We start from the raw sequence: 27,993 nt of genomic DNA, 5'->3' as shown, positions 1-27,993 counted from the left end.
GTTCCCTCCTCCCGGTCTAGGTCAGTGTGGTGGAAGGCAGTGCGCGGGAAAGTGGTCGTTCCAGGAGGACGCGGAGGGAGAGTGACGCGACCGTTAGGACGTCGAGCGCGAAACTCAATAAACAATGATAGTACGAAATGCGTTGTTTTGATATTAGTGTGCTGTACTGCTGTATTTTAGCTTGTGCCCAGTGTGCTCTATACTCTGTCATGGCGGGGCTTCGGAAAGAGTGTGGTAGTGCGCTCTTCCACCAAATAGAACGACATAAAATGCTTAGGATTATTATTTTTAAAGTTTTATCGTCTAAAAGATTGTGTTGAACTGGGAAACAACCTACATTCGGAAAATGTGGTAGTGCGCTCTTCCACCAAATAGAACGACGGAAAATGCCCAGGATTATTATTTTTAAAGTTTTATCTCGTAAAAGGTTGTGTTGAACTAGGAAACAACCTACATTTGGAAAATGTGGTAGTGCGCTCCTTCCACCAAATAGCGTCGACAGAAAATGCCTGGGATTATTATTTTTAAAGTTTTATCGTCTAAAAGATTGTGTTGAACTAGGAAACAGCCTACATTCCATTGTGTGCTGTTCTGTTCGTGAATGCACATCGCCGTCCGATTGCGAAGTGTTAACTCGTACTTTTCGTGATGAAAATACTTGACAAAATAAGGTGTAGGCATTCCAACTTCAGTGAAAATCGCAGTGAAGTAACGAGAAGGCATTTCATACAATGACGTATGACCTCCGACTCGGGTGAAAGGTTGAAAGTGTTACGTTTGAAGCTGAAAACTTCATTTCGTTGTTCTATTCATTATCTGAAAATAATACTCGTTATGGTGAATTAGCATTTAGAATTTATTCGAGTACATGCCCATTTTGTTTGTTGATTTGAACATGCCTGAAAATCAAAGCCAGTGGTGTTGTGGAAGTATTTTTCTTAATGGGGGTTCATCCTTAATTTTATATTATTAGAAAATAAATGTAGCGATGACTTTTATTTTCTGTGGAGCCACCCCTCTTACGGGAAACGGCATACTGAAAAAATAGGCCAAGATATGCTTTCAATAGGAGCATTTCATTAACTGGTGTAGAATAGTTGTTAATTGCTCGGTTTATAAAAGTTTATCGGTTCGCAAATCAATCAATTAGATAGCTCAGTGACGAATTTGCCATATTAGGTTGTGTTTACCAAGAGCATGTGATATAGCAGGTTTGTAATACCCTTTCTTTCTTATATTTGCTCTTTTGGTAAAATGTTACTCCAAATGCAATACCATTTCCTTCATTTTTAATGGACTTGATTATAATGAAGGAGAAAATTCAGAGACACGACAGATAAGGTTAAAAGTTCAAGAGGTGAAAGTAAATAAGGAAGTAACAGAGGAAAGAAATTAGACGTAGCTACTTCACCCCCTTCACCTCCAGGAGGGAACCATTGTCTATTCGCTGGTAAATCCTTCCTGTGAGCGGAGCCGCGTTTGAGGGTCTTGTCGAAGTACTGCCTTAAAATAACAGCTTAAGGTCTTGTTCTGCCCTAAGAGAGCTACGGTGGATGTTTTAACCCCATTCCCTCGAGAAACCCAACCAAACCCACACGTTGACTGTCTTGCGTCTACCTCTGGAATATTTAAGCAGGATAGTGAATTGTTTGTAGATTTGTCTCATTCTTAACATTAATTTTGGGTTGGTAATATATTCATACTATGTTTTTTTAATAATGGATTTCCTTAAGTATGCGCACAGTTTCTGTTAGCGACTTTGAAGTACCTGAATCGTAGGCCCACAAAGATGCTTGATTCACAAATTTAGAAACGCTACATTCTTCCCAGGTCATTAAACAAGAAATTGTTCTAAGTGAAATTTTATTAGATTTGAATAACTTAAATCACTGGCATCCAAGCATCCAAAATACTTGTTTTATGAACTTTCTCAGAAATCTGTAGGCGATTCTACTTAGTACTGTACAAAGAAGCGATTTATAAGTAATTTTCTTAAACCGGATATTTGTTATGAAGCAACCACACAGTCAGTCTCTCTCTCTCTCTCTCTCTCTCTCTCTCTCTCTCTCTCTCTCTCTCTCTCTCTCTCTCTGAAATTAACTAGTGAAGTTCATATCTCTATGCATCGTTAGCTCATATACTCTATATGCTTTTAATATTTAAATAGCTTTAAATTTGTCTCAACTTTAAATGGAGAGAGAAGAGGGTTAGATAAGGAGAAATTCCATTCTTGCTTTTCTTAATCTCTTCATATCTCCCATTTTGGTAATGTAATTATCCATGAATTGAAGGAATCCGGTCTGGTACGCAAATATGGATATTCCATCGATTATTTTGGTCTTGTTATCATCAACAACTCTGCAACTGAGAAGTTAATTCTTTAATAAAGCGGAGAAATCGCGAAACGTTTTATGTACCCTTTTACATGAGGTTAATTTCTAATTTAGAACTTTGATGGTGAAGAAAGTCATATCCGAAAGACGGATATCAGCTGTTAAGAAATCACTGAGAAACCAATCAACTCATGGTTTTTTTTTTGCTAGCTCCATTCAATTTATACTGATGCAAATGTTGTTCATTGATGTTATGATAATCATTCGTTTTATGAGTGTACTTACACTTCATTACAAAGTTCATGATGATGATGATTGTTGTTATTTTTGTTAATCACAAGAAAATCAACAGTAATGTTTTCGTCAAAATAGAATGAATGGTATAAGAGAGCTTGTAATAATCAGTACTGAGCATGCTCGAGAGCTCACCTCCTAGATTTTAAATGGATTACAACAGAAACTCGTTTAGAAATTAGAGGTTAGTTTTTTTTGTGTTTATTTTTTTTTTACATTCGCCTTCTCCTCTCAGAGAGACTGACTCCAGAGTATGTTAACTTCCTTGTTCTCAGCTCGTTCTTGTGGAATGAGATTGCTAGACTCATACATAACCTTCATTACCCAGGCTGTGACTCACCACAGTCGGCTAACCACTTGAAACCTAATTAACTATCTCGGTAACTATGGGTATGATGAATTTTGCAGGAAATAGGCTCAAAATACGTCCTCCTCTCCTCGTGGTATCGATCTCGGTTCTTGCAGAGGGTGGGGTGGCGTGATTATTGTTGTTAACGTTTTCTTTGTATATAGGCCTAGTATGACCATGTGCTACAAAGCTTAGTTGCTTTATCGTAAAAAGGTAGTCTTTTTCTTATAAAAATATTATTATTATTATTAGAGACTAATACGGCTGTGCCATTACCTTCTCAACTGATTTAGTCGGTCTACAGAAAAAGACCGCTTTCTTCTTCTCTTTAATTATACTAGAATAAAACGTATTGTAGCTCTGGAAATTCGTACCCTAGCTCCTAAGCTCTCTCTCTCTCTCAGAGTGGGGAAAGGTCAAGCGGCTATGGGAGATACCCGTTCCAGGCGGAGAACCTCCTGGAAGGGATATGCGGAGAAAGTGCGATGAAGCGAAAGTGATAGAAACAACAAACAAGAAAGCCGTTGCTTGTATTTGCGGCCTTTTGTTAGTTCTTGCTTTTTTTTTTGCGTGTTTGTTGACAGACACACAGATAACTGAATAAAGGGAGGAAGTGTATGTAAGAAGTGGAGAGAGTGAGACTAGGAAAGGATGTTAGAAGAGAGATTGGGTGATAGAGGAGAGAGAGAGAGAGAGAGAGAGAGAGAGAGAGAGAGAGAGAGATCACCTATGTGAGACAGCTATAGAGAAAAAGTGTGGGAGAGACAGAGGGGGAGAGAGAGAAAGTCTGTAGAAGATACATACTAAGAGAGAGCGTAGATGCCCCTCCTTCCATATCCTTCCTTCCTAAGCCCGCGACCACTTCCACTACATGCCAGTTATGTAGGTTACGTGGAACTGAACTCTCTCTCTCTCTCTTTCTCCTCCCCTCTCTCTCTCTGCCATAATGTAGACACAGTGCATCTAACCTGGAATTCTTGAAAGTGACAATGTTGCTAAGAATAAATTCTTGGGGAGTTCCACATTTCTCTCCTTTGTTATTCTTCACTGATCTTGATTTTTTTTACTAATGACAACATCTCTGCCCGTAAATTTTGCTGTTTTATAAAATTCAGGTTGACACATTTAGGAGCACTATATGCTGTAAAAGTTAAGCCACAGCTCATGAGAAAGAGAGTTGTTCAGGATATACATATATACATACATGTATATATATATATGTATATATATACTGTATATATATATCTCTCTCCTCGAACATGTGTATGTATAGATACATGCACATATTTTTATACATATGCATATGATAGACACATATATATATATATATATATATATATATATATATATATATATATATATATATATATATATATATATATATTATATAGGCCTATGTGTGTGTGTGTGTATACATATGACCCCGACCTCTTTTCCTCTTGACCTGGAATCTCCTGAAGGTGTTAACCTTCCGGTTCTCAGGAGTCCCATGACCTTTTCCACCCTGACTTCTGTCCTACCACATTGACTAACTACCAGGTACTAGGTCACCACTTTATCAAAAGGAACAGATTTTTTCAGTCATATATCATATATATATATATATATATATATATATATATATATATATATATATATATATATATGATTTACAAACATGCAATGTAATTTTAAGTGAAAGAAAACATAAAAAAGAATAAAAACCTAAAGTTTGCCAATATCAGTCTCATTTAACATTTGCATAAGAATGCCTCGATCTAGGTCTAGAAACCTTTAACTGCGTCCTAGACGTCAATTTTGGGTCAGGTATGAGAAGATCTCGTATTCTCTAGAGACGCAGGTCTTGGTAGGGTAGGTTCTTCTATGGGAATGGTCCTGCAGTGGGCCATTTAACGGTACCCGCCCTAATTTTCACTTTCTCGCTGCCAAGGTTCCTGGACAAACAGGTTATACACTGTACAGTATTTCATTTCACCCTGTTTTAGTATTTTGAACCTGTTACACTGGGTGAGGCGTTTGCTTTATCATGGTAAATTCCGCCTTTGCCAAGAACGCAGAGTTTATTGCGTCATTCAATCCTCTGAACGCAACGCAGTATTTTGAACCTTGCTACATTCAATATAGGTTTTTAGTTTTCTGTAGAAGAAAACTTTTGTGCCGGCTTTGTCTGTCCGTCCGCACTTTTTTCCTGTCCGCACTTTTTCTGTCCACCTTCTGATCTTTGGTTCGATTGAGAAATAGAGGCTGCAAATTGCATGTTGATCATCCACCCTCCAGTCAAACATACCAAATTGCAGCCCTCTAGCCTCTGTAGTTTTTATTTAATTTAAGGTTACAGTTAGCCATAATCGTACTTCTGGCAACGATATAGGATAAGCCACCACCGGGTCATAGTCCTGCATCATTTCACGCATTTGAATCCACCGAAGTCTTGTGAACCTTGTTACACTGAATGTTTGAGTTTTGATTGTGATAAATACTATATTTGGAAGGGAAAAATATACAGTGTATTTTTACAGCATATCACTCATTTGAACCCAACGCAGTATTGAACCTTGCTACGTTGAATGTAGGTTCTTATTATCTGTTTAGCTTGAAATAGTTTGCTCGTGTACCATATGAACCTTAGAGAAGAAAATCATTAAGATTTATGAAGTCTAAGCCATTCTATTTACCGTTATAAAATGCAAAGTAATTTGAATGCTGACAACTTCTGCAGTAAAAACCTGGATAGCCTACAATAAGAATAAAAAAAGAAAGTAGAAGAAACCTATTTATAATTCACGCAGAGGTTATGAACTGCCATGTGACTGTAAAGGTTTTGTCTAACAAAAGCAAGTGTCAATTCTGAAAATAATTTCTAATTCACAGGATCTTGAACAGCTAACGTAATTCAGCCAAACGAATAATATTCTCTAAAAAGAGTATCAACACAATGTTAATGACAGGGCATGTCATTTCCGGACGTGTCTGCCCCAGACCGACTTCAAATTAGCAGTTTACGGTCAGTGTAAAATCAAAGCACACCTCGCTTCTTCTAAATGCAACTCTGATTTTCGAATTCTAGCATAAATATTCTTACCGAATAGAAACATAACTGTCAGGTCACGCAGAGATATTATGTCGTCTAGACTTCTGCAGAGCAGAGACGTGTGTTTAATATTAATGACGATTAACCACGAAGCTCGATAAAGCGTGTCTGAAACGACTAACGCTGCGGAATTTTTCTGGACGAGGGGTTCATCCTCGGTTCAACATTTAAATTAGGAATGTGGCTTTGAAAGTGTTGTTTTTTTTATCAACAGTCACCTCCTCCTAAGAAAGACGGTTTAATTTTAAAATTATTTTAAAGCTAGGTCGTCTTATTACTGAATCGTTTCCTTGGCTAGAAAATACCTCAACCGTCCTTCTGCTTCCGGGAGTGAACAAGACTTTCGAATTTTAAAATCTATACGTATTACACTGAAGATGCTATCCATGAATTTAGATGGCGGTTTATTCCCTACGTGCTTATTTTTTCTTTTTTTTATAAAAGTACGTTTTTCTACATTTGGTAATCTTATTCGATTAAGATGCTCTCTGTTTATTATCAAATACTATTAGTTTTCCGAAATGCAGACTGATATATTTTTTAAATCGTAGGAGTTTACGCAGGTTTCCTCCTCATTCAATATAGTTTTGCTTATTTCCTGGAAAATCGTAAATTGGTATTATCGGCTGAAAACAAAAATAGACCTGCAATTGACAAAGACTGTTGTTATATTTCTTCTCTCGGGCTGTACCTTACATAGGAAGCAATCTAATGTTGAGTTGAATTTCACACACACATACATACACATGGTAAACAGTTAATATATATATATATATATATATATATATATATATATATATATATATATATATATATATATATATATATATATATACTGTATGTGTGTGTGTACATCTGTTTGTGTGCTCTTGCGGGTGCATAGAGAGTAAATGCAGTTTTCATTGCAATGATATACCTCGTTTCCTGCATGATTGCAGTTTAGCAAAGGTTGATATAGGGCTTATGCACAACTCAGCACTATTTTTTCTCTGTTGCAACTATAACTTTCACCAACATTGCAAATTTTTAAAAAATCATATTCAAATTCTCGTTTATCCTTTTTCCAGCAAGGTTTTATTGAATAAAGATTTTATTCTAGACAGTAATACGAGCTGAAAGTGAGACAGATTGAGAATAAGCAATTTTAAGTCTGTTTTATACACTGCTGAAGATGATATGATAAAGGTCGCTCCTTCTCTTTTTCCTATCCTCTACAAATGCTACGTCATTGTAGGAGAACCTTGCAAACAGATCCTCTGTACTGCAAAATCGCTGACGTCACGATCATAGTCAAAAGCGCATAAGACTGCGCGTAAGATCCCTCTCGGTGACTTTGTGGTTTTTTTATTTTTCCAGAAAGAACGTTTCGCTTTGCCTTAAAGTCGTTTTGCCTTCAAGTAAGGATTGATTAAACCCAGAATTATTCAATTCTAGGATCTCTCTGTCTTGTACGTCGACTACGTTTTCCCTAATGTTACTATTCTTAGTCCCTTTTTTTTTTGTTCTTTTATTATGCGTTCCTTTTGTTGCTAAAGCTTTAGTATACTTTTTCAGTATCCCAAGATTAATTTTAGCTACTGTGTATTTCTTCAGAGCACACACATACATATATTTGTAATATATATATATATATATTGTAATATATATATATATATATATATATATATATATATATATATATATATATATAATTGAGCCTTTTCCCTTCTGAGAGTGGAGTCCTGTAGGGGTACTGCCTTTCCACATTTTCCCCTGGCTGCAGCCCACCACAGTTGCCCAAATTCCAGGTACATGTTTTCAGTGCTTAGGTCATCAGTCACAGTTGTGATTCAACGGAATGGGTCTGAATTATTCCGCCATTCCGGGATTCGAACTCTGATCCTGTGGCCGGTAAAGCGAGAACAGAAAATATCTTTTCCGTGTATTTATTTATTTATTTCTTCGTGTGTAAACTCTCATGAAGACCAGGAGGATGCCAAATAGGAAATATCCACCAAGATCAAAATCAAACGAATAAAAAATGTGCCGAAGTTTCATCGGCGCAAACGAGTTTTCTGTACAGCCGCTACAGCGTATAATCAAGGTCACCGAAAATAGATCTATCTTTCAGTGGTCTCGGTATAATGCTGTATGACTGCGACCCTTGAAACTTTAACCACGACCCAGTGGCTATATCCTATATTGCTTGTAGCTGTCGATTATGTAATAACTTTAACCTTGAAACAAAATGAAAACTACTGAGGCTAGAGGGCTGCAATTTGGGATGTTTGATGATTGAAGGCAGATGATCAACATACCAATTTGTAGCCCTCTAGCCTCAGTAGTTTTTAAGATCTGAGGGCGGACAGCATAAAGTCGAACGGACAGGCAATGCCGGCACAATAGTTTTCTTTTACAGAAAACTAAGAAGGAATATGGCTAGAAAAAAAAAAAAGATGTAGAGTTTCTTCCCAATAACAATAATTCCCTTGTTTGGTAGTAAGAGTGTTATTGAATTTGCCGGAAAAGGAATCAGAAGTGATTTCTGAAGTTTAGACGAGAATTCTGAAGGTTATGTTGAACTGACCAATAAGGGGATGTATTTGTCAATGTGTTTTTACATCTTTAAACTTTTTCAGGTACATTTTTAGTAAAATTAGTTATGCTAATAAATATATCAAAAGTGGATGGTTTAAGTATATGCTATATTCATAGCAAATTCCAGACAGGGAACATATCGATTTTCTTTTTCCATATTAAGCGATTTCTCTCTCTCTCTCTCTCTCTCTCTCTCTAAAGAGGACGTTGATTACTCATTTCACCGGTTTCATTCTCAATACAAATTGAATTTCTAAGAATAACTTGATGATCAGCAGTCATACCCTTTACAAAGAAGCTATATATATTTGCTGTTTACAAAACGTACCAAAGTGAAAATAGTCTGATCCTATTCTTCCAGCTTTCTAATTGCTACAAGAACTGGTTTCCTATCGGGTACCGAGCTTTCCTGATGCTGCGTTACATTGCAAGCGGCAAGTAAGGCCGTAGTACTTGTCAATGTGCCCAAGGCGTTTTTTTTTTTCTGATGACACTTAGGAGAGAATAGCATTAGCTATTCCAGATGGGGACCACAGCTTAAATAGCAGTGTATTGTGATTTGTCATGAAGAGGACTGTGACACTGCAGTAATCGTTGCTGTAAGATTTCATTAAAGAGTGTGACTGAAAAGCAAGTGAATGAGTGGTTTCAAATAATATCTTTGGCATATGGTGGGTCCATTTCTGTCCCACGTTTGGTATCCATTTTCTTTCTGTTGTTGTTATTATTATTATTATTATTATTATTATTATTATTATTATTATTATTATTATTATTATTATTATTATAGCCTCAAATCTCTGCAAACCCGCTTGCGAGTATTAACATGGCATAACTGCACCCCTGGCTTCAATCGCCTTTTGATAAATGGCAGAAAGTACTGTAGAAACGTCAAGGAATAAATGAACTCCTGACAGCTGTTATGTAGTTCACTTGCTGCTGCAAGGAAACTTATTTGAGAGACAGAGAAACTGCTATACAAACTGAACGGCATCCAGAAGGCCATTCTGTTCAATGAAGCGTGCTTAAGAGATGGTCTTCTTCCGGGATATTATTATATTATTATTATTATTATTATTATTATTATTATTATTATTATTATTATTCATACAACTCATAATAGCACGAGTGATATCTTCATTAGAGGAAGAAACTCATTAGTGAGTGTAAATGTAAATATCTATTAGAAATATACAAACAAACGAGAGCTGTCGAGAACACGCTCGATTCTCGGAAGCTCTCGTTTGTAGCCTGTATATTTCTAATATATATTTACATTTACATCACTGTGGATTTCTTCACCATTATTATTATTATTATTATTATTATTATTATTATTATTATTATTATTATTTTCTATCACAGCCATCCTATCTCGACTATGGTTTTTAGTGTGGGGCGTTCCTGGTTGCATCCGCCTTTAGGGAGCCCATCACTTTCTCACTCATCACTATGCTCTGGTAGCACACTCTTCTTCATGAGTCCTGAAACTACTTCGGCTTCTAGGTTTTCCAGAATCCTTCTCAGGGATCTTGGAATCGTGCCTAGTGTTCCTGTTAGTATTATTGTTATTATTATTATTATTATTATTATTATTATTATTATTATTATTATTATTATTATTATTAAAAAAGTCAGAGAAGAAACCTGATATTAAAGCTCATTCAGGAAAAGCTAGTACCTACGTCTCAGGCGAAGGTTACTGATCTTTCGAAATGCTGACTCCACTGGCCAAATTTCACCACACCAAGTTACAGACACATTAATCTATTACCATAAAGAATTCGAGCGCTGAATGGCGTTTTCGATTCACGAGCCTAGATATTAGGTCTAAATTCATTTTGAGAACGAGAACCTTTGCAGAATTGATAGGCGAGTTTCACTAAAGACATTGCTCCTGCGTCACGTTCCTTCTTGTCAACTATTAAAGTTTTCCAAGACTAGGAAAATTTCTCTCAATACTTTTTTATTATCCAGAAGGAGTTTTGCCGTCAAAAAGAGAAACTCCAGTTCACGTTAGAAATATATTAACTGTTAATTTAGTCTCTTAAGTACATCATGCAGCTTAACGACTACTGAATCATTGGTTTTTCTTTTTTCACATGTTGAGGATAAAATTGCCATTACTGATAACTTATATCAGCAATTTTTTTTTTTTTTTTTTTATAAAATCTTTGTTCCAGGCTTCTGGAAAAATTATAATAGGTGTAGCTAACTGAGTTAATATGCGAAGAGTCAGTTGATCTCTTTCGTTTTCGTTTTGAGTGGTTCTCATAATATTTGTATTATTTATCTCATAAAAATGAGAACTTTATACATACTGTATATATATGTATGTATAACTGCATCACGAAAATACGGAACGTGATGAACATATAAATAAAAAAATCCACGAAGGAAAAGGAAACGCTGCGAGGCCTTTCGACTGTCTGTCGTCCTTTACTTAGCAGACTGAGAGTCGAAAGGCCTCGCAGCACTCCAGTGTTTCCCTGTCCTCCGTGGATTTTATCTTTATTTATATATATATATATATATATATATATATATATATATATATATATATATATTTATATATATTTAAATATACTATATACTATGTGCTTTTGTATGTATGTGTGTGCAAATTCGTCTTTATGACTTTTATCTAGTTATATGCATATTTTTCTTATTTTTTTTTTTTATTTTAAAAGTAGAATTATACCAACGACGCCACCTAGAAAGTCGAAAATGATATCACGTCGTACATTTGAAGACATCGTTCTGCATAAAATAGGTTATACTGGAAAGCAGATCAGCCTAACGAAGTCGTGCTCCCCACGTCTTGTCATTTAACATTACATACTGCTTAATATAAGAATAGTCAAACGTATGTGTGTGTGTGTATGTGTGTATCCACCGTTTTGTCAGTCAAGTCGTTTATAGGGTCACTTTCAAGGATTTTGTGAATGTAGTTTCTATACTTTTTTCAAGGTTTTCTTCCTTTGTTCAGGAGATATCTCGGTGCGAGATCTGTATCTCGCGAGCGTTTGCCCTCGAGAGGGTGGGTGAGAAGTGCTTTACCTCACGGAGAAAACATACTGGAGATAACGCAGTAATAAGGAATAATAGCACATAATGACAGCATTGTGAATATATAAGATCCGACACAATTCTGCAATAATGATAAGCCTTGTTAAATATAACTACTGCATCGGGACTAGGGAATTTTGTGTAGAATCTTCTGTGTTTTTGGAAATACTACCTTTTGGTCGTAAAGAATGGGTTGAAGTAATTTTCCAAAGAATAAGTATGTTGCTTATTCTCTAAGTACAGGTCCCAGAAGCTTCGTACAGACAACTGTTTATCTTATAATCAACGAAAATACATCGTACCTTCCTTCCATAGTAGCACATCTTCAGCTGTAGTATATTCGAAACATCTTGGACCTGTGCTTCAAGAATATGCACCATAGATATTCTTTGGAGAGTCATTTCACCCCACTCCCGAGTGATACGAAGTATTTCCAAACATAAAAGATTCTGTATAAAATCATCGGAGCTGATTCAGCAGTTATATTCGACGAGATTTGTTTAGGAGGATCTACGTTGCAGAAAATAATAACGATAATAACTGTACATCCACAAAGATTTTAAAACCTTTAATTTTTCCACGACAGTTTTTAGAGGCGCGATGAAGGCGTCTTAAACCCGAGCTCCACATTTTTACAACCAAATCCGCCGACCGTTACAACTGACGCGGTAAGAGAAGAGTTGGGTGATTTTGCATTTCGTGTCCGGAATGTTTAAACTGTACACTCTATACCAAGAAAACGGCGAAGTCACGGTCACGGAAAAGAAACGGAATCAAGAAGAATTTTAAGATGGATGCAATCTTAACAATGGAGAAAGCGGTGAGGATATGTGGGCGAGGTTTGGTATTGTGATTAGATGATATTTTCCAGCTTAATACTTTGTCTAGGAGGGGATGAAAGGAGAGTAAAAACAAGCATTTTGATGTGGTGCTATTCTTAGTAAACATGGATGAGAACTTTATATACACACACACACACACACGTACAAACCCACAAGACTTGCCAATGACTGGAAAGTTACTGCCTGGGTACCATTTCGCCATCCCAGAGCAAGTTGTTTTATATATATATATATATATATATATAGAGAGAGAGTGTTTTATATATATACATATATATTATATATATATATAGTATATATATATATTATATATATATATATATATATATATATATATATATATGTGTGTGTGTGTGTGTGTCTGAGTAATGAACGAATTTTTCTTTTAAAGCTTTATCAGCTAGGAAGAATTTCTGTCTATTTTCTTCTGGTTGATATATCGTTATAATCAAACTGAAATAGGTCACAGGAAATTTAATTCATCCTCTGTAATGGAAACTTTAACAAAAAAAAATAACAAAAAACCGTAAAAATTTGCTTGTTCACTTTGAAAAGCGGAAATTGCCAAATTCATTTCACGCTTTCCCGGACTATTGAATTTCTCTCAGATTCGTGCTTCGTGCTACTAGGCACAGTATACGAAGCAGGTACATTGACCAGTAAAGTAAATACTGTTTATTGTTATTTTTATATTCAGCTACAGCAGCTCTCTCTATTCATTCACATTGAAAAAATGGATTTTACACATGGAAAGCGTCTGTCAAAAAGGTAATGACCGTGCATGTTGCAAATTTAGCTTATTTGTTGTCAGTGAACCAGCAGTTGCAGGGGATAGGTTTTATATGAAAGCAATCACATTTTTGCGTTTATTTAAATTTTTCCCAGTCTCTTTACCCTTTGTACAAACATGAAAACTTAGTAAGATGGAATGATTTTTCATTACTGTAAATCTGTTGTTTTAATCTCTTTTCATAACAGTGTAATTTTCAGAACATCATGTAGAAATTCATTAGAACATAAATTGTTAACTTTTTATTATTATTATTCAGAAATGAACCCTATTCAGATGGAACCAGTCCACAGGGGCCATTGGCTTAAAATTCAGGCTGCCAAACAATATGGTGTTCATTTGAAAGAAGTGCTAGGAAATATAAAAAGGAGAGATCAGTTATTAGAAAAGAAAGAGTAAATTAATAAATAGATAGGTATAAAACTAAGAAAATTATAAAAGACAAGGAGAACTGGTGAGGAGATTTATGCAGTAAGTAACCTTTTGAGTTTTCCTTGTTTTACTCGTAAGAGACCAGATCTTTAGGGTCGCCAGTTATGAACGTTATACACATAATGCATGTACATGTTGCATTACGTTCACATGCACCATCAGGGGACACAAAGGCTGTTATTGACATCCCGTTGGTTTCAATTAGACGGGTACGTTGGGGGGGTCATTACGGGCACCCCCCGCCCCCAGGATTTAATAAGGCTAAGATTTTTGTATGCTTTAAAGTGTCTTCTAACAGGTTTGACATGGTAACATTGCGGCTTCTTCCTTTTACATGAATACGACCAGACTTATTGCAGAAGGTACAGTCAGGGTCAAAAATCATTTTCTCTTTACTGGTCCTATGCTTCTCTTCCCTAAGTTCTCACCAACAGTTGTACTTACACTGGAGCTTTTGAGACTGCTAAGGGTTGATGCAAGTAAGAATAACAGTTCCCGTGGTATCCATCGAGATAACCAAAGTTTTCTGGTATTTTCTGACAAATGTTCGCCATTTTGGTGGTTGATCGTTCATGCTCAGAAATACGTTGATGCTTCGCATTCTGGATATTAAGACCGTCGTTTATGAGGATCCTTTAAATTCTGGAAACAGGACTACAGTAAATTTCGATCTCCGGTGTTTTCAAAATGAATGACAGTCGTCTTTGGCCTCTCTTTCTCTCGAAGAGAGTCTTCCTTCCCCCGGCTCTGAGTTCTTTCGTTCAGTCAAAGTGGGAGACGACTTTCTTTTTCTGTAGGCCATCTTAGGAGTACGATGGGTTATTCAGTACCTGAGATGTACATTGAAAGATGCTTCGAGCGATTATGCTTTGCAGCGAATCGAAACTAACCAATTTCTAACAATTAATGTATTAAAATAATAAAGATAAACCAAAGAATAATACAGTTAAAGGATAGGATGATTTTATGTCTAAAGGACTGAACATTGACAAAAGTGCCAAAATGTCATGTTTATAGCATAAACACGGTTACCATTGCTGATGATATAAAGAAAATGTGATGCGCGAATGTTTTCTAGCAGCGGCCACTTTACACAACGAAAAGCCAGAGAGTGCCCACTTTTTGCGTTAACAGGCCAAACCTGTTTTTGGACACTTTTATAGTATATAAAAATTCTAGGGTGTTGGTGTTCGCAAGGAAAGGTGCTAACCGAATGCTTTTAGGCTACGCTAAGTTGTTAGTGGGATTTAATTGCGTTATTTTGTTTGATATCAGTTCAGTCATTCTCCTGCCGTAACGCTGAATAGTCCACAGTGATCGTGAGAGTTTGCGAACACAGATGGAATAGCAATGTCACACTGCAAACCCCCTCTTCAGGCGGTGCACTGTAGGCATTAAGGTTCTTTGCAGCAACCACCCCTTTCATTCATTTTGCTGTACCTCCTTTCGTAATCTCTTCCATCCTACTTTCCACCCTCAGCTAATAATTGTTTCCTCTCATTTTCCCCTTTCAGCGCTGAATGACCTCACAGGTCCCTTGGCTTGGCCTTTGGACTAAATTTCATACTTAATTCCATTCCTTCAGAATCAGAAAGAAAAAATATTAAAGAGGATATTCATTGCAAGAAACTATTCCTAACGAGTAATGATAAGCGTGCGAGTAAAACTGACAAAATTTGACGTTTGATTTACTGCTTAAAATGCTGTAGCTGAAGCCGCATGAATCATTTGTACAGGTAAAATGGTTTACTGAGCAAATAAATCAAGCCGCGAATGCGCGAGGCATTTCTCGCATTTTCCCGCAAGATTTCTTTCTTTAATAACGAAAATTTAGTAAAACTAGTTTTTCTCAGATCCAAATTGCTACCATTTCTCACTCTCTCTCTCTTCTTAAATTGTATTTTATTTCCATGCTGCTTATTAGTCAACCTGTTGTGGTTCGCAGCTGGGATGGGATGGGGGAAGAGAAAACTGAATGACAGACATGAGTGATCAGAACGCCATCATAATATGTACTGTACTGTCTACCATTCTCTCTCTCTCTCTCTCTCTCTCCTCAGTGGACGGGTGGTTATCCTCCTCGGCTAGCACTCTGATGGCCCAGCGTGCGAGTCTCCGACCGGCCAATGAAGAATTAGAGGAATTTATTTCTGGTGATAGAGACTCATTTCTCGTCATAATGTGGTTCGGATTCCACAATAAGCCGTAGGTCCCGCTGCTAGGTAACTAACTGGTTGTTAGCCACGTAAAATAAGTCTAATCAGCTCAGTGGTCTGGTTAAACTAGCTTATACTTAACTCTCTCTCTCTCTCTCTCTCTCTCTCTCTCTCTCTCTCTCTCTCTCCATAAATTCGTATCTCCATGCTTCCTAGAATAAAAGGAAAATTGCAGCCTGGCATTCCAACCTTTCTCGTGTTGCGTGCGGACCGAAATGTACAAAAAATATGACCTTCGGGTAACTTGGCACTGACCTTTGGATCGGACGAACCGCACCTTCGGGCTCGAAGCTTCAGATACAACTCGCATATGAGTATGTGATGTTACAGTTACATGAATATTAATATAAGTTAGCTATATTCAGAGCAGCAAAGAGGACTGTACTGCTTGTATCGTACATGAAATTCTGTATCCAGTTCAATCTTATCTCGCTGCAAACCATGGTAATGAAAATATCACTGGGAAATTCCCTTTGTAAGACCATGCGTTCTGTCAAAATTCGAAATTTTCTTTTTCTGTCTTTATGTGTAAGTTAATAGCATTAACAGCGTTTTATAGACCTCGTGTTTAAATATACCCTATGAATAAGCGTTTCCCTTTAGCTACACACATTTACCTGCATTCTGAATAATTACATTTATATATGAATATAATTTATCTTTGAAGTATTTTTTGAATTCTAGAACTCGCTCTGACCCTACGATACTTGAAGTGCCTGGCATGGGGGACTTTTCTCTAGGATGCTACCTGTTATGCCTCTTATCCATCAAGGAACCCATTATTTTTCCTGAGTATTTAGCCAGGTGGAAGGTAATACGTTACCTTAATGCCACATACGGTGCTGATTCCTTTTATGATAAATCTCATCCAACGTGAAAACTTTCGTGCATATGTTATTATTTTTCATAACATTCTTATCTGTTAAGGTTACCCATCACGCTGATCACCTATTAAAATTTTTTTCTCTTCAAAAAGCGTATAATACACACACACATATATATATGTGTGTGTGTGCTATTTGGGCATATTTTCTCTCTTACGCAATGTCTATTGAAGTCAATAGCATTGTTCGCGGATACTGTCTTCTTATCGAGACTTTGAATCACTCTATACTTCTTTCTTCTTCTGGCAAAGTTCTCAAGAGGTATAGACTGATTCAAAGTCTTGATAGGAAGACAGTATTCATGAACAATGCCACTGATGTCAATAGAAATATATTTTATATATATTATATATATATATATATATATATATATATATATATATATATATATATATATATATATATATAAAGCAGCTGCTTTAGTGGCATCAGTGTTATTTTTCGAGAATTTCGTATCGTCGGAAACCATTTCCGATTTTCATGGATCAGCTTCTGGTTGAAAGTAAATAGATGTATTTCTTCCAATTATTTTCATCATGGAGGCAACCCCTTCGCCAGTCTGAGGCACCATCAATTTGCTACTGAATTGCAGTGTGCTATTTTCGTTGTCATTGACTGAGCTGGCCTCAGGCAAGTTCGGGCACAGACTGATGCATGGAGGAGAACAAAATTGTCAGTTGTAATACAGTACAGTCTGTCACAGCAGCTTTTTATTCCATTTTATTTTTTTTTGCGCGTCGTGTGCGGATACAGTTATGCAGTAGAAGGGTCCTCAGAGAAGTAGACAGTGAATTTGATGTGAACCACTCATTTTGCATATATTTCAATATCCCTATGCTTATATGGTACTCAGTGACAAAACTGTATATATTCAGTTACGCGAATATTCAGTGTTAGCAGGTTCTTCGTTGGGAGAGCGGGTTCCGTTCTCAGCTACCGCTCTGTTGGCCGCGAGTTCGAATCTCCGACCGGCCAGTGAAGAATAAGAAGAATTTATTTCTGGCGATAGAAATTATTTTCTGTTATAATGTGCCTGGATTTCACACAGCAAATCCCGTTGCTTAGATTTAGCCAATAAAATAAAAGTTCATCTATAGTTTAGAGACTAGTGTGTTAATCAGCTCAGTGATCTGAGTTAAACTCAAGATATACTTAACTTTTAACATTGTATTGGCAGTATGTACGAAAAATTCTGTGAATGATTATATACGGAAAGCATAATTACAATCTATACATGAAAAGTTACATATCTGGAGTTTAACTGACCACTGAGCTGATTAACAGCTCTCCTAGGCTGGCCTGAAGTATCAGATTTATTTTTACGTGGCTAAGAACCAACTGGTTACCCAGCAACGGGACCTACAGCTTATTGTGGAATCCGAACCACATTATGACGAGAAACGAATTTCTATCACCAGAAACAAATACCTCAATTTTCATACGCCGGTCGAGAGTCGAACGTCAATAACAGCGTTTTCTAAAGGAGAGCTCTACCCACCCTTCCAATGAAGAACTCAATCTATACATGAACAATAGAGATTGATTATTATTAACAAAGCTTGTTTTTTTTTAAATAATTGTATAGCTGTTATTATTAAAATGTAAATAGTGTACAGTGAAGATTTCAAATGAAAGAATGAAGTTAGGAACCCATTTGCTATAGGCACCACGAGATTGGGGGATATCAACCGTTCAGATAGAGAAAAGGGATTTACCATTTAGTGTTGTTGTTTCCGGAGGGTGCGTGAAGTTTGCAACATTGTTGTTGCCGATCAGTTTCAGTTCATAGGCGAAGGTTTGCGTTTCTTGTAAACTGAGTTCATTCTATATTTATCATGCTGTGTAATTCAATATGAACTGAGTAACATAAGAAAATGAAAGAAAGTTTCCTTACTTGAACGATGCCATTTGTAAACTCAACGTGTAGTAAAACCATCTTGCCCTGCAGGAGTAGTTATCAGTTATAAAGGTTTATGCAAATAAACATTCACAAATTTACATACGTATCATATGTACTGTATATGCAATACACTCGAATTTATGTAGATAGTTATATACTTATATAAATTCATTTCCTGCAGTGGCGGATCCAGGATTTAGGAAAAGGGGGGTTTGTTAAAGTAAGGGTTTATGAGCTTTATAACATCCATTTACTTTAAAGCGTTTTGGTACTTATATTGGTTAATATGAAAACCTGTAACCAATAATTCAAGAGATGGAACCAGTTACAGATCTGCTGATTGACTGAAAATGGGGATATTATGATACATCCAGTTTCAATAGTTAGAGAATACCTATTGATCAAAACTGAAATATTGATCATTCATACCATTCTTTACCACAAATGTTAAATTATCTGCAAATAAAGTAATGCACATAATTTACCAGTAAAGTAAAAAGAAAAATACATATTTGGCACAAGTAAGTGGTAACCTATTTCATTTACATGTTTCACAAACGGTAAACTGGACAAAGCATTTGTCATGCCAACATACTAGGCGTTTCACGCATAGTATCAGTAAAGTTAAAGAGCAAATTCCAGTCTATGTTTGCCTTCTAAAGCAAACTTATCAATCACATCCTCTGCATTCATTTCAATATCCTTATGCACATGGATAATAGCGAAGTTAGAAAGTCTATCAGCTGTCATAGTTGTTCTGAGATAAGTTTCAATCTTCCCAATGGCGAGAAAGATCGTTTTGCTGTTTTATATTTTAAACTTGATTTCTGGAAATCTGTTCTTTATAGTGCTATATTACTATTGCTACAACAGCAACAAGAATAACTACTGCTACTGCTACTGATATTATTATTGTAAGTTTTGATTTTTGCTGACAATGATGTTTGATAATAATCCACTCTTAGGGGCGCCATTCATAGCTGAATCCTCGAAATCCGCTACTGATTTCCTGTGCGTATTCTGTGTCTGAAGCTTCGAGTTCAAAAAAGCGGTTCGTCATGTAATCTACTGTCCAATCTCTGCTCTGGTCTGGCGGTCGTTCAGCTGAGCATTTGCACCCGCACGCAGGCGCTTAGACAAGGCTGGAATCCTTGTCTTGTAGCTGAAATCTCGGCTGGTGATCCGATTCAAGATGATCCGGAGATCCGCAACAAGTCTCTTGTTCTCTTACAAAGACCTTGACATCACATCGTGCAAGGGCCCGCGCTGGTATAAGGCCGGCTAAATCGAAACCGAGAAACTCATCATCGCTTCCAACGCCTTGCCACGCAAAGGCCTCTGAAATTTCGTCAATCGGTAATTTCTCGTGCTTTCGACTCCTCAGTCCCTTCCGTCTAGTGGGTCGTGGGTGTCGCAATTCTTATGGTATGCAGAGGAGCCCAGATGACAATCTTATTCTCCCCCAGGGTGGTGCAAAGGACCACCTAGATAGTAATTTGTAACTTGACAATGCCGAATAAAGGCGAGAAATGTGTTGTGTCAAAAAAAAACAATAAATGGAAGAAGTAAATCCACGCGTTTAGAATCAAGAATTAACTCGCGAGAATCGGAAAAAATTCGACGCAGATACTTGCAAAAAAACAAAAGCAAAAAATTTATACAACTTCCGTGTGCGCGCGTTTGTAAGTGTGAATTTGTGTGCATTCGGATATACGGTAGTGCAGTATGTGACATTACAAATTTCCAGTATTTAAGGTGTGATGCAAATTACCGAGTGATTTCCCGTACTTTGTTTCTATGGATGAAAGCCGCTGACAAGCTGAGTAGCTTCGAATATACGCATAATTAATCTAGCGCCTGTTATCCATCATCCCACGAAAGGCGCTCTTGGCTAAGTCCCTATCCACCTCTTTTTGATATCCAGATCTGAGCTTCGCATCTACAGACACTCTTTGGAATTGATTACATTCAAAGGAAGAGTAATTATTAGTTTTCCTCTTTATTTATTGTACCTATTACTTTTTCATCGTCTTGCAATAGGTTTTGATTAGCCCCAGTCATAAACTTGTAGCATTAGAATAAATTATCACCGTGTTAATTATTAGAAAGCGTACGAAAGTGAATAATTGAGGTCTTGTTGAGTTATTATGATTCTGCTCCAGTTATCTTTCGCCAGTCAAAACATGTCCCAGAATTTATTAAGAGGGCTCTAGAATTAGTTTTCTCTACTTAATCTTCGTCCTCATGTTACCTTATCATCAGAATTCTTTATTATACAAAGCTTTCTAGCGAGGATCTTCCACCCATGACGAGTTCGGCTGCGGTACTCCCAGTAAAGGTTTTTATTCTGTTCACCACGAGGGCTCTTTCCCGCGGAGATATGTAGGTCAAATCTGGACAGAGCTCACACGAAAATATTTCCTCTTTTTTTATCTTTTTTCTCATTAAATATGGAATGAGCCACAGCTGCTCGGCCCAGAAAAGAACTTTTTTACCGGCCGTATGGCCTCCAGAGGAGAAACTGAGTTTGTATGGGGTTCGTTAGAGGGCTGTTAGCACAACTGGAAATTTTTATGCAAATTAATACGGCGACTATAATAGACCGGAATGTCAGGCGTTAGATTTGTAGCCTTTCTTTAACAAAGATAAAGCATCTTTTGTTATCATAGAATCTGTTTATGTATTTGCCACGTTTAACTTTTCGTGATTTAAGGTCACACGCTAGTACATAAGCATATATATGTATATATATGTGTGTGTATGTGCATGTGTGTATATATATATATATATATATATATATATATATATATATATATATATATATGTATGTGTGTGTGTGTGTGTGTGTGTGTGTGTGTTAGAAATAATCAACACACAATCACGTGTGGAACAGAAATAAATTTCAGACTTGTATGGCCTAGTGGGCAGCGCCCTTGCCTTTCAACTGAAAGACCTGGGGTCGATCCTGATGTGAGTCAGAAATTTATATATATGTATATATATAAGTAGCCTATATATATATATACTCACGTACATAATTTTTTTCTTTACACACACGTGAGTGTTTCAACTCCCTACATAACTCCATTATCAAGTCAAAGTTACCTGCATCAGCGCCGGCTGGAATTTGAATTCGGTTCTATGGTCCAGAACAAAGATAAACAGTCAACTTTGACCACTTTGGCTATCAAGATATATATATATATATATATATATATATATATATATATATATATATATATAAATATGTATATATGCTTAAAAATTACAATCGATGCACGTGATTAGTAGACAGTGAATTTATGAAAATGACAGGCAGTTCAGTACCTGCCTGTCATTTTCCTGTGGATCTGGGCTATATGTATATATATTTATATGTGTGTATATATAGATATATATACATATCCTGTTTATCTTAATGCACGTTATGACAACATCCAGTATATTGGTATTAATGTGCATGTTGCGTTGCACAGCTAACCAGCTTTCTCCTCATAAGCATCAACACAGATCTGCAGACAATACCCAAATAAGCAAAGTACCCACCAGATGTAGAGATACTGTCTTTGGAAAAGATAACTAGACTTTTTTGTCAGAAATTTTTCAACTGGAAGAAATCCATGTCACGGTTCAGCAGGAAAGGTGGAATGGAGTCAGTTTTTTTTTTAAAAGGAAAAAGTTACTACTTTCGCCAACAACGTCATGATTCGTCACTGAGGATAAACATTGTGTTCGTGGATGTCGGTTCTAACAGCTTTCTGTTATTTCATGCGATAATTAGTGAAGCAGGAAGTTTTGTACTTTCTCTACTTTTCACTTTTTCATTTCTGGAAAAGCTTCATTGTTCTCTTTTTCATTCTCTCGCTTTCTTTTCACGAAAGCCAGAGCTACGATATCTAATCTTCACCAATACATTTTTTATTACAATTAAATATGTCACCTGTTTTTGCTTGATTTCTATTTTCTGCAAGTCAACAACAAAATCTCGATTAGCAAGAAATGTCTGATAATCTCTTATTAACCAAAAAAACTTGTTTGTCATCAAATTGTTTATGAAAGAGATTCGAATTTTAAGAAGAAATTAGAAATGTCATTTCATGAAAACTAGAACGAAGATATCTAATCTGCATCAATGTATTTTCAATTGAGTTTAAATATTTCACCTGTTTTTCTTCATTTCTTTTTTCTGCAAGTAAGAAAACAAATCTCGATTAGCAAGAAAGGTCTAATAATCTCTATTGACGAAAGAAAACTTGTTTGTCATCAAATTGTTTATGAAAGAGATTCGAACTCAAGAGGAAACTGGAAACGTCATCTCACGTGTTCATTAGCACATACCGGATTGAACACTGACTCACCCACCAAGTTGCGTCTTTCGTAGGTTCTCCTCTTTCCAGTCTTCCAGTCTTCCAGTCACCTCGCTAACAATCTGACTGGACGGTCCAGTGGAATAACATGTTAGGTCTTTACCTAACTGTTGGCTTTGTGAGAAGGGTACAAAAGTCTACAAAAAAAATCTTAGAGATGATTTTTGTGTCCATATTGAAAGTGTCCCCTGATAGCGATTGATTAACTGAGAGAACTTCTGTTACCGTCAATAATCTACTGGGATTATGTTGATTCCCACTTCGATATTTATTGTATGATGTATAAGGACAAAGATTATTGAATCTCCATTCAGTGTGTTTTGCTGAAGCAGAATAAATTTCAAGGAGAAACGGCCCAGTGAAATAGTCAGTTCGGCTCCAGTACGAAGTTCTCTATGACTGATTGTGTCTCGTGTATGCATAGGTCTGTGGATGTCAAAATGACAGACATTGTTAGCATCGTTTTCAGAGATTTTTGATCCCACTAAACGTTAATGTAAACAACTTTTATTATTATTATTATTATTATTATTATTATTATTATTATTATTATTATTATTATTATTATTATTATTATTATTATTATTATTATTCCGGATTTGTGTAAACTCTGAGGTACAGTTGCGCTTTCGTATCTTGACAGTATTCTGACGTTCGAGTTTATGTTTATGTAATTTTCCAATGAAAGGATATTTCATAATCACCATTTCAAAAGCAACATTTCTGCTCTTGTGATTTGCAGTTCCTCTCATTTCGTAGGACAATCGAGTGAGTAGAAAGCAAGAAAATGCGAGAGACTATGCAAAAAGTTAATACCCTCTAAGTCGCCGTACCCAGAGGGGCGGGCGGGGAGCAGAGAGGAAAAAAATATGTCGTTTGGGGCAGTCACGAAATACACCCTTGTAACGGCTGTACTGCTCCTGTCTCTGACGAACAATTCCGAGGCGTTTTCCCTCAACAACCTCCTCTACGACGCCGCCTCCGCCTGGTTCTGGAGTGGCCCCGGCAGCCTCCTCAAAGCCGCCAGCGCCTACTTCGGCCTAGGCGGAGGCACGGCCATCGTCTACGATGCCCTGAACCACAATTATTTCGGCGTGGGTCCCGCCATCAGGGAATGGCTGGGCGTGGCGGTGAAGGACGGCAGCAACGCCGTCGCCGAGAACTCCCTCTACCTGCTCGCGAAAATCGTCGTCCAGATCCTTCGGTCCATTGTCGAAGGAATCTGGTGGCTGGTTTCGAGCCTCACGAGCATGATAGGAAACATAATATGGAGCTCTCTTCTGTCCCTCATTGGGACCGCCGCTCCTGGAATCGCTAATTTCGCCGGATTTGCTGGCTTCGCTGGTTTAGCCGGCATTGGCAATCTCCAGAATATTTTCGGGAATGCCACCAGCGGTTTCCCTGGTATCCCTGGTATCCCCAATATCCCTGGTATCGTGGTGGTTGATGGCAGTGGCATCCAAGCCAGCCTGAACAAAAATGATCCCGAAGTCATAATTGCCTCTCCGAATGTTACTTTTGACAAAGAAGGCGTCAATACGAACGTTCGTTCGCTGGAACCAAAGGGTAAGACATTTTGATTAATAGTTTGACTCTTAAAAAATGCTCATCGCAGCATGGGTTTTGAAATGTAGGAATAAATCCAGATTCATGTATGGGTGCAGGTGTATTTTAAAATAAATCTGTACAGAGAGCTTTTGGGAATCTGTTTCGATTCCCCTTCTCGACTGATAATGGGAATCGATCAGATTTCCGAAAGCTGTCCGTTTAAATTTATTTTTAAATATATTTCCGTTCATACATAACTGTGGATATGTTTCTCCAGTATAATTCTTAATGTGAATGACGAAGAGATTTGTCTCTCAATATTTATGGACTCCCGTTCCGTCAGCATATGAATGATTATATATAGCTTTCTTTTCTAAAGGTTATGTAATTTGAACTATTTTGAAAAGTCATACATTCAACCTATAAACTTTTGTTACAGCCTGGTTATTGGGCCGTAGTCTCTTTACTTATTCATAAATCTATTGAATATTCATTTTAGTGAATGCAAATTTTTCATCATTCTTAAAAAGTAAGAAGGTACGTTTCATAACTATCTTCATTCTTGGCTGTGAAGGTGCAATAACCACTATATTCATCTCACTCTGACGAAGTCCGGCAACTGGACCATGTCTTTGTTAACCAGTCACTACTGTATTGACTATCTCAGAAAATGGATCCTTCCAGCTTTTCCTTAAAAAAAATTCTTGAAATTATCTCCATTTTTTATTGTGAAAGGACGACAAAATCCCTGACAATGCTGTTGACATCGCCATCCTTCTTATTCCAGTCAATGTCCTACGTGGGCGCAGGGACTCAGGGACGTCCTTCGACGGTTTGAGGGGGACCTTCATCGTGGCTGCGTCTCAGGACCGCCTGCAGTGCCTTCCCCTTGTCCTGTGTGCCATATACGCTGACCCAGAGGATTCCGTGAGCCCTCTTCAGTCACAGTTCAAAAAGGAATTCAGGTAGAGTCATCTGGCTAAACTGAGTCTTTCTACTTTCTTCAAATGGCTACGATTGTCAGAGTTCAGTTTACAAAGACGACAGGAATGCTGGTCAGTTTTAGGTTAATTTTCAGATGGGTTTTAAATACACTGATGTTTCATAAAATGTCTTCAAACGATTGAATATTAACTATTTCGATTTTGTCACAATTCTAAGTCATTTTCTTGGATTGGATGCTAAATGCAATGTTGAAGTTGGAAGGCAAAATAATAGGCTGGGCTATACAGGACAGTGGTATCAAATGAAGGTGCAACTTTTTTAAACGTTAGACTTAAGACCCACTTTCATAAAACTACGAACCCTTTTCAACTGAGCTTTTTTTCACTATAGAGCAAGTGATACTGATTAAAATATGATGCTATGTATTAAGAGTTATTAACAGTTGCATTAGGTATCACTCAGAACTTGCAATTGCTGTATATGTAGTATTCAGTTCTCCATTTTGCTTCGTAGTCTTCAATGTCTCTTTTATAGCCACTTGCCCTCGGTATTTAAAACTGTGACTCTCAAAGTTTTACATTTTCCCAGTTAAAGACACTAGATTTTCACAATTCAAAATGAACCTCCCGTTGATCTCTGAGGATAACATTTCAGAATTAATAATAACGTAGACTTTCTTTTCATTTGATTTGTTTTGTGACTCTTGTGAGCAATTGGAGAGTTGTTCAAATAAATCTTAAAGCTAACAGCATATATATTTTTAAGATATATGATTAAGATAGCCTAGTCTTTACATTATTATTGCTACATATGAAAGGAACTGTATGAATTCATTTGTAATTGCTCTGTTTGTAGGCTTGCTAAGACCCAAATTTTGAATACTACACGCAAAACTATAGCTTTCTAGAAATATTTGTGCATGTATTATTTGTCCTAAAGCTGTTAAATACACACAGAACTATATCGCTTGTAAAAGAAATCCCCCCAATATTTGTGCACTTATAATTGCCATTGATTCTTTAAACACAAGTAATGTTATTGTATATTTCACATAACAAAGATTTCTTGACTTTCAACCCGTCCCATACTTCCAGATTTCTGTTCCCTAAGAAGGACACTCCGATCTGGGCATCGCCTTACATTAAGGCAGCCGACTTGGGAGAGGCAGTGACTTCGGCTTCCGAATGCCAAGCCAAGTACCCATCTTGCCCATTTTCTTCTGGGCATCTCAAGCGCTTGATATTCAAGTCTTTGGATGCCGAGTGGAGTCAAGGAAAGGTCAATAAGGTATACACTTGATTCAAACTGCAGACTTTGGCCTTACCAGACGATGATACGCGAACTGGTGCATGACAAGTTCTGTACGTGTATATTCGGCTCATATCATTCGAGGTTCCTTGAAGTGATGCTGGATTCATCACTGAGTATTTCCGAATTTTTTTATCGATAGTATTTATGTATTCATATTTTTTTCCCATTCCATATGTTTGTGTCTCTTCGAACTCTCGAGAGGAAGCCTCTTCTTCCTCTGGGTCTCAGGAAGTGTGGCGTTTATTCAGCTCGTTTTCATCTGTGATAAAATGATGCTTTCCATAGATCCTTGAACAAATCCTCAAAGGCATCGATCTTTTACAGATGCTTTGTATGCATTGTTTTTCATTCGGGCGATAGTAATTATTTTCCCTTTTCTTGCATCAATGTCCTAAACCAAAACTACCTAAAATTCTAGATGTTAAAATACTTCAATGGATATCTGATGCTTCCCAGGCATTGTCATTGTATGTTGGTCTTAATATTTTCGTCTTCATTTATCAGTTAGGCGTATTTTGATTATAAACAATGATTCTTTCTTCGGGTAAGAAAGCGTTGTTACAACCATATTCTTTATTTACAAAATGGAATGACCTCTTGAAGCAGTTTAACTTCTGAATTTAACTCCTGAATTACTGGAAACTAAAAATTGTTCCATCTGTATAATACAGAAAGATTGGATTTAGTAAATAGGTTATAATACCATAGTGAATAAAAAGATTAAAAGATACTATTTCTCTGATATGTCTAATGAGTTTATTTGGAATAGATTGTAAGTTTGTGCTGTGTGAATAAATGTGAAAGATAAACATACAAGATATTGCTAAAGAGAGCATCAAGACTATATTGGTTATAGCCTAATCACGATTAGATATAATTTGTTAAAAATTGCAGAGTATGATTTATTGATATATTTCAGCCTTCATAAAATTAAGTAAATTAGTGTTAAGTGCAGGTTTATGCCTGATTATTTATTTACAAAGTTATTGTTATGACAATAAAAAATGATGTTACGTTTCAATTGCAAATCATTATCCTATGACCA

General features: G+C 36.7%; 1 protein-coding gene across 4 annotated transcripts; it reads left to right on the top strand.

Moving 5' to 3' along the window:
• On the top strand, window positions 1-27,969 carry LOC136827250 (uncharacterized). 4 transcript variants are annotated; one of them, XM_067085034.1, is made up of 4 exons: window positions 1-130; window positions 23,904-24,710; window positions 25,480-25,657; window positions 26,732-27,969. In XM_067085034.1, the coding sequence occupies exons 2-4, from the start codon at window positions 24,014-24,016 to the stop codon at window positions 26,934-26,936; spliced, it is 1,080 nt and encodes a 359-aa protein (XP_066941135.1). In that variant the 5' UTR covers window positions 1-130; window positions 23,904-24,013; the 3' UTR covers window positions 26,937-27,969. The 4 variants fall into 4 exon arrangements, with proteins under 4 accessions (XP_066941135.1, XP_066941124.1, XP_066941132.1 ...); XM_067085023.1 differs by having other exon boundaries at window positions 23,887-24,710; XM_067085031.1 differs by having other exon boundaries at window positions 24-1,211; window positions 23,887-24,710.
• Window positions 27,970-27,993: the final 24 nt, after the last annotated feature.

Source organism: Macrobrachium rosenbergii, chromosome 3 (assembly GCF_040412425.1).
Source record: "Macrobrachium rosenbergii isolate ZJJX-2024 chromosome 3, ASM4041242v1, whole genome shotgun sequence".
Lineage (NCBI taxonomy): Eukaryota > Metazoa > Arthropoda > Malacostraca > Decapoda > Palaemonidae > Macrobrachium > Macrobrachium rosenbergii.
This window is presented reverse-complemented; position numbering and strand designations above follow the sequence as displayed.

What these genes read in the sequence shown, in the direction of transcription:
- LOC136827250 (XM_067085034.1), top strand. Translation starts at nt 24,014, where the DNA reads ATGTCGTTTGGGGCAGTCACGAAATACACCCTTGTAACGGCTGTACTG. An exon ending in TCGTTCGCTGGAACCAAAGG is followed by an intron (nt 24,711 to 25,479) that starts GTAAGACATTTT and finishes TTCTTATTCCAG; the next exon opens with TCAATGTCCTACGTGGGCGC. An exon ending in CAGTTCAAAAAGGAATTCAG is followed by an intron (nt 25,658 to 26,731) that starts GTAGAGTCATCT and finishes CCATACTTCCAG; the next exon opens with ATTTCTGTTCCCTAAGAAGG.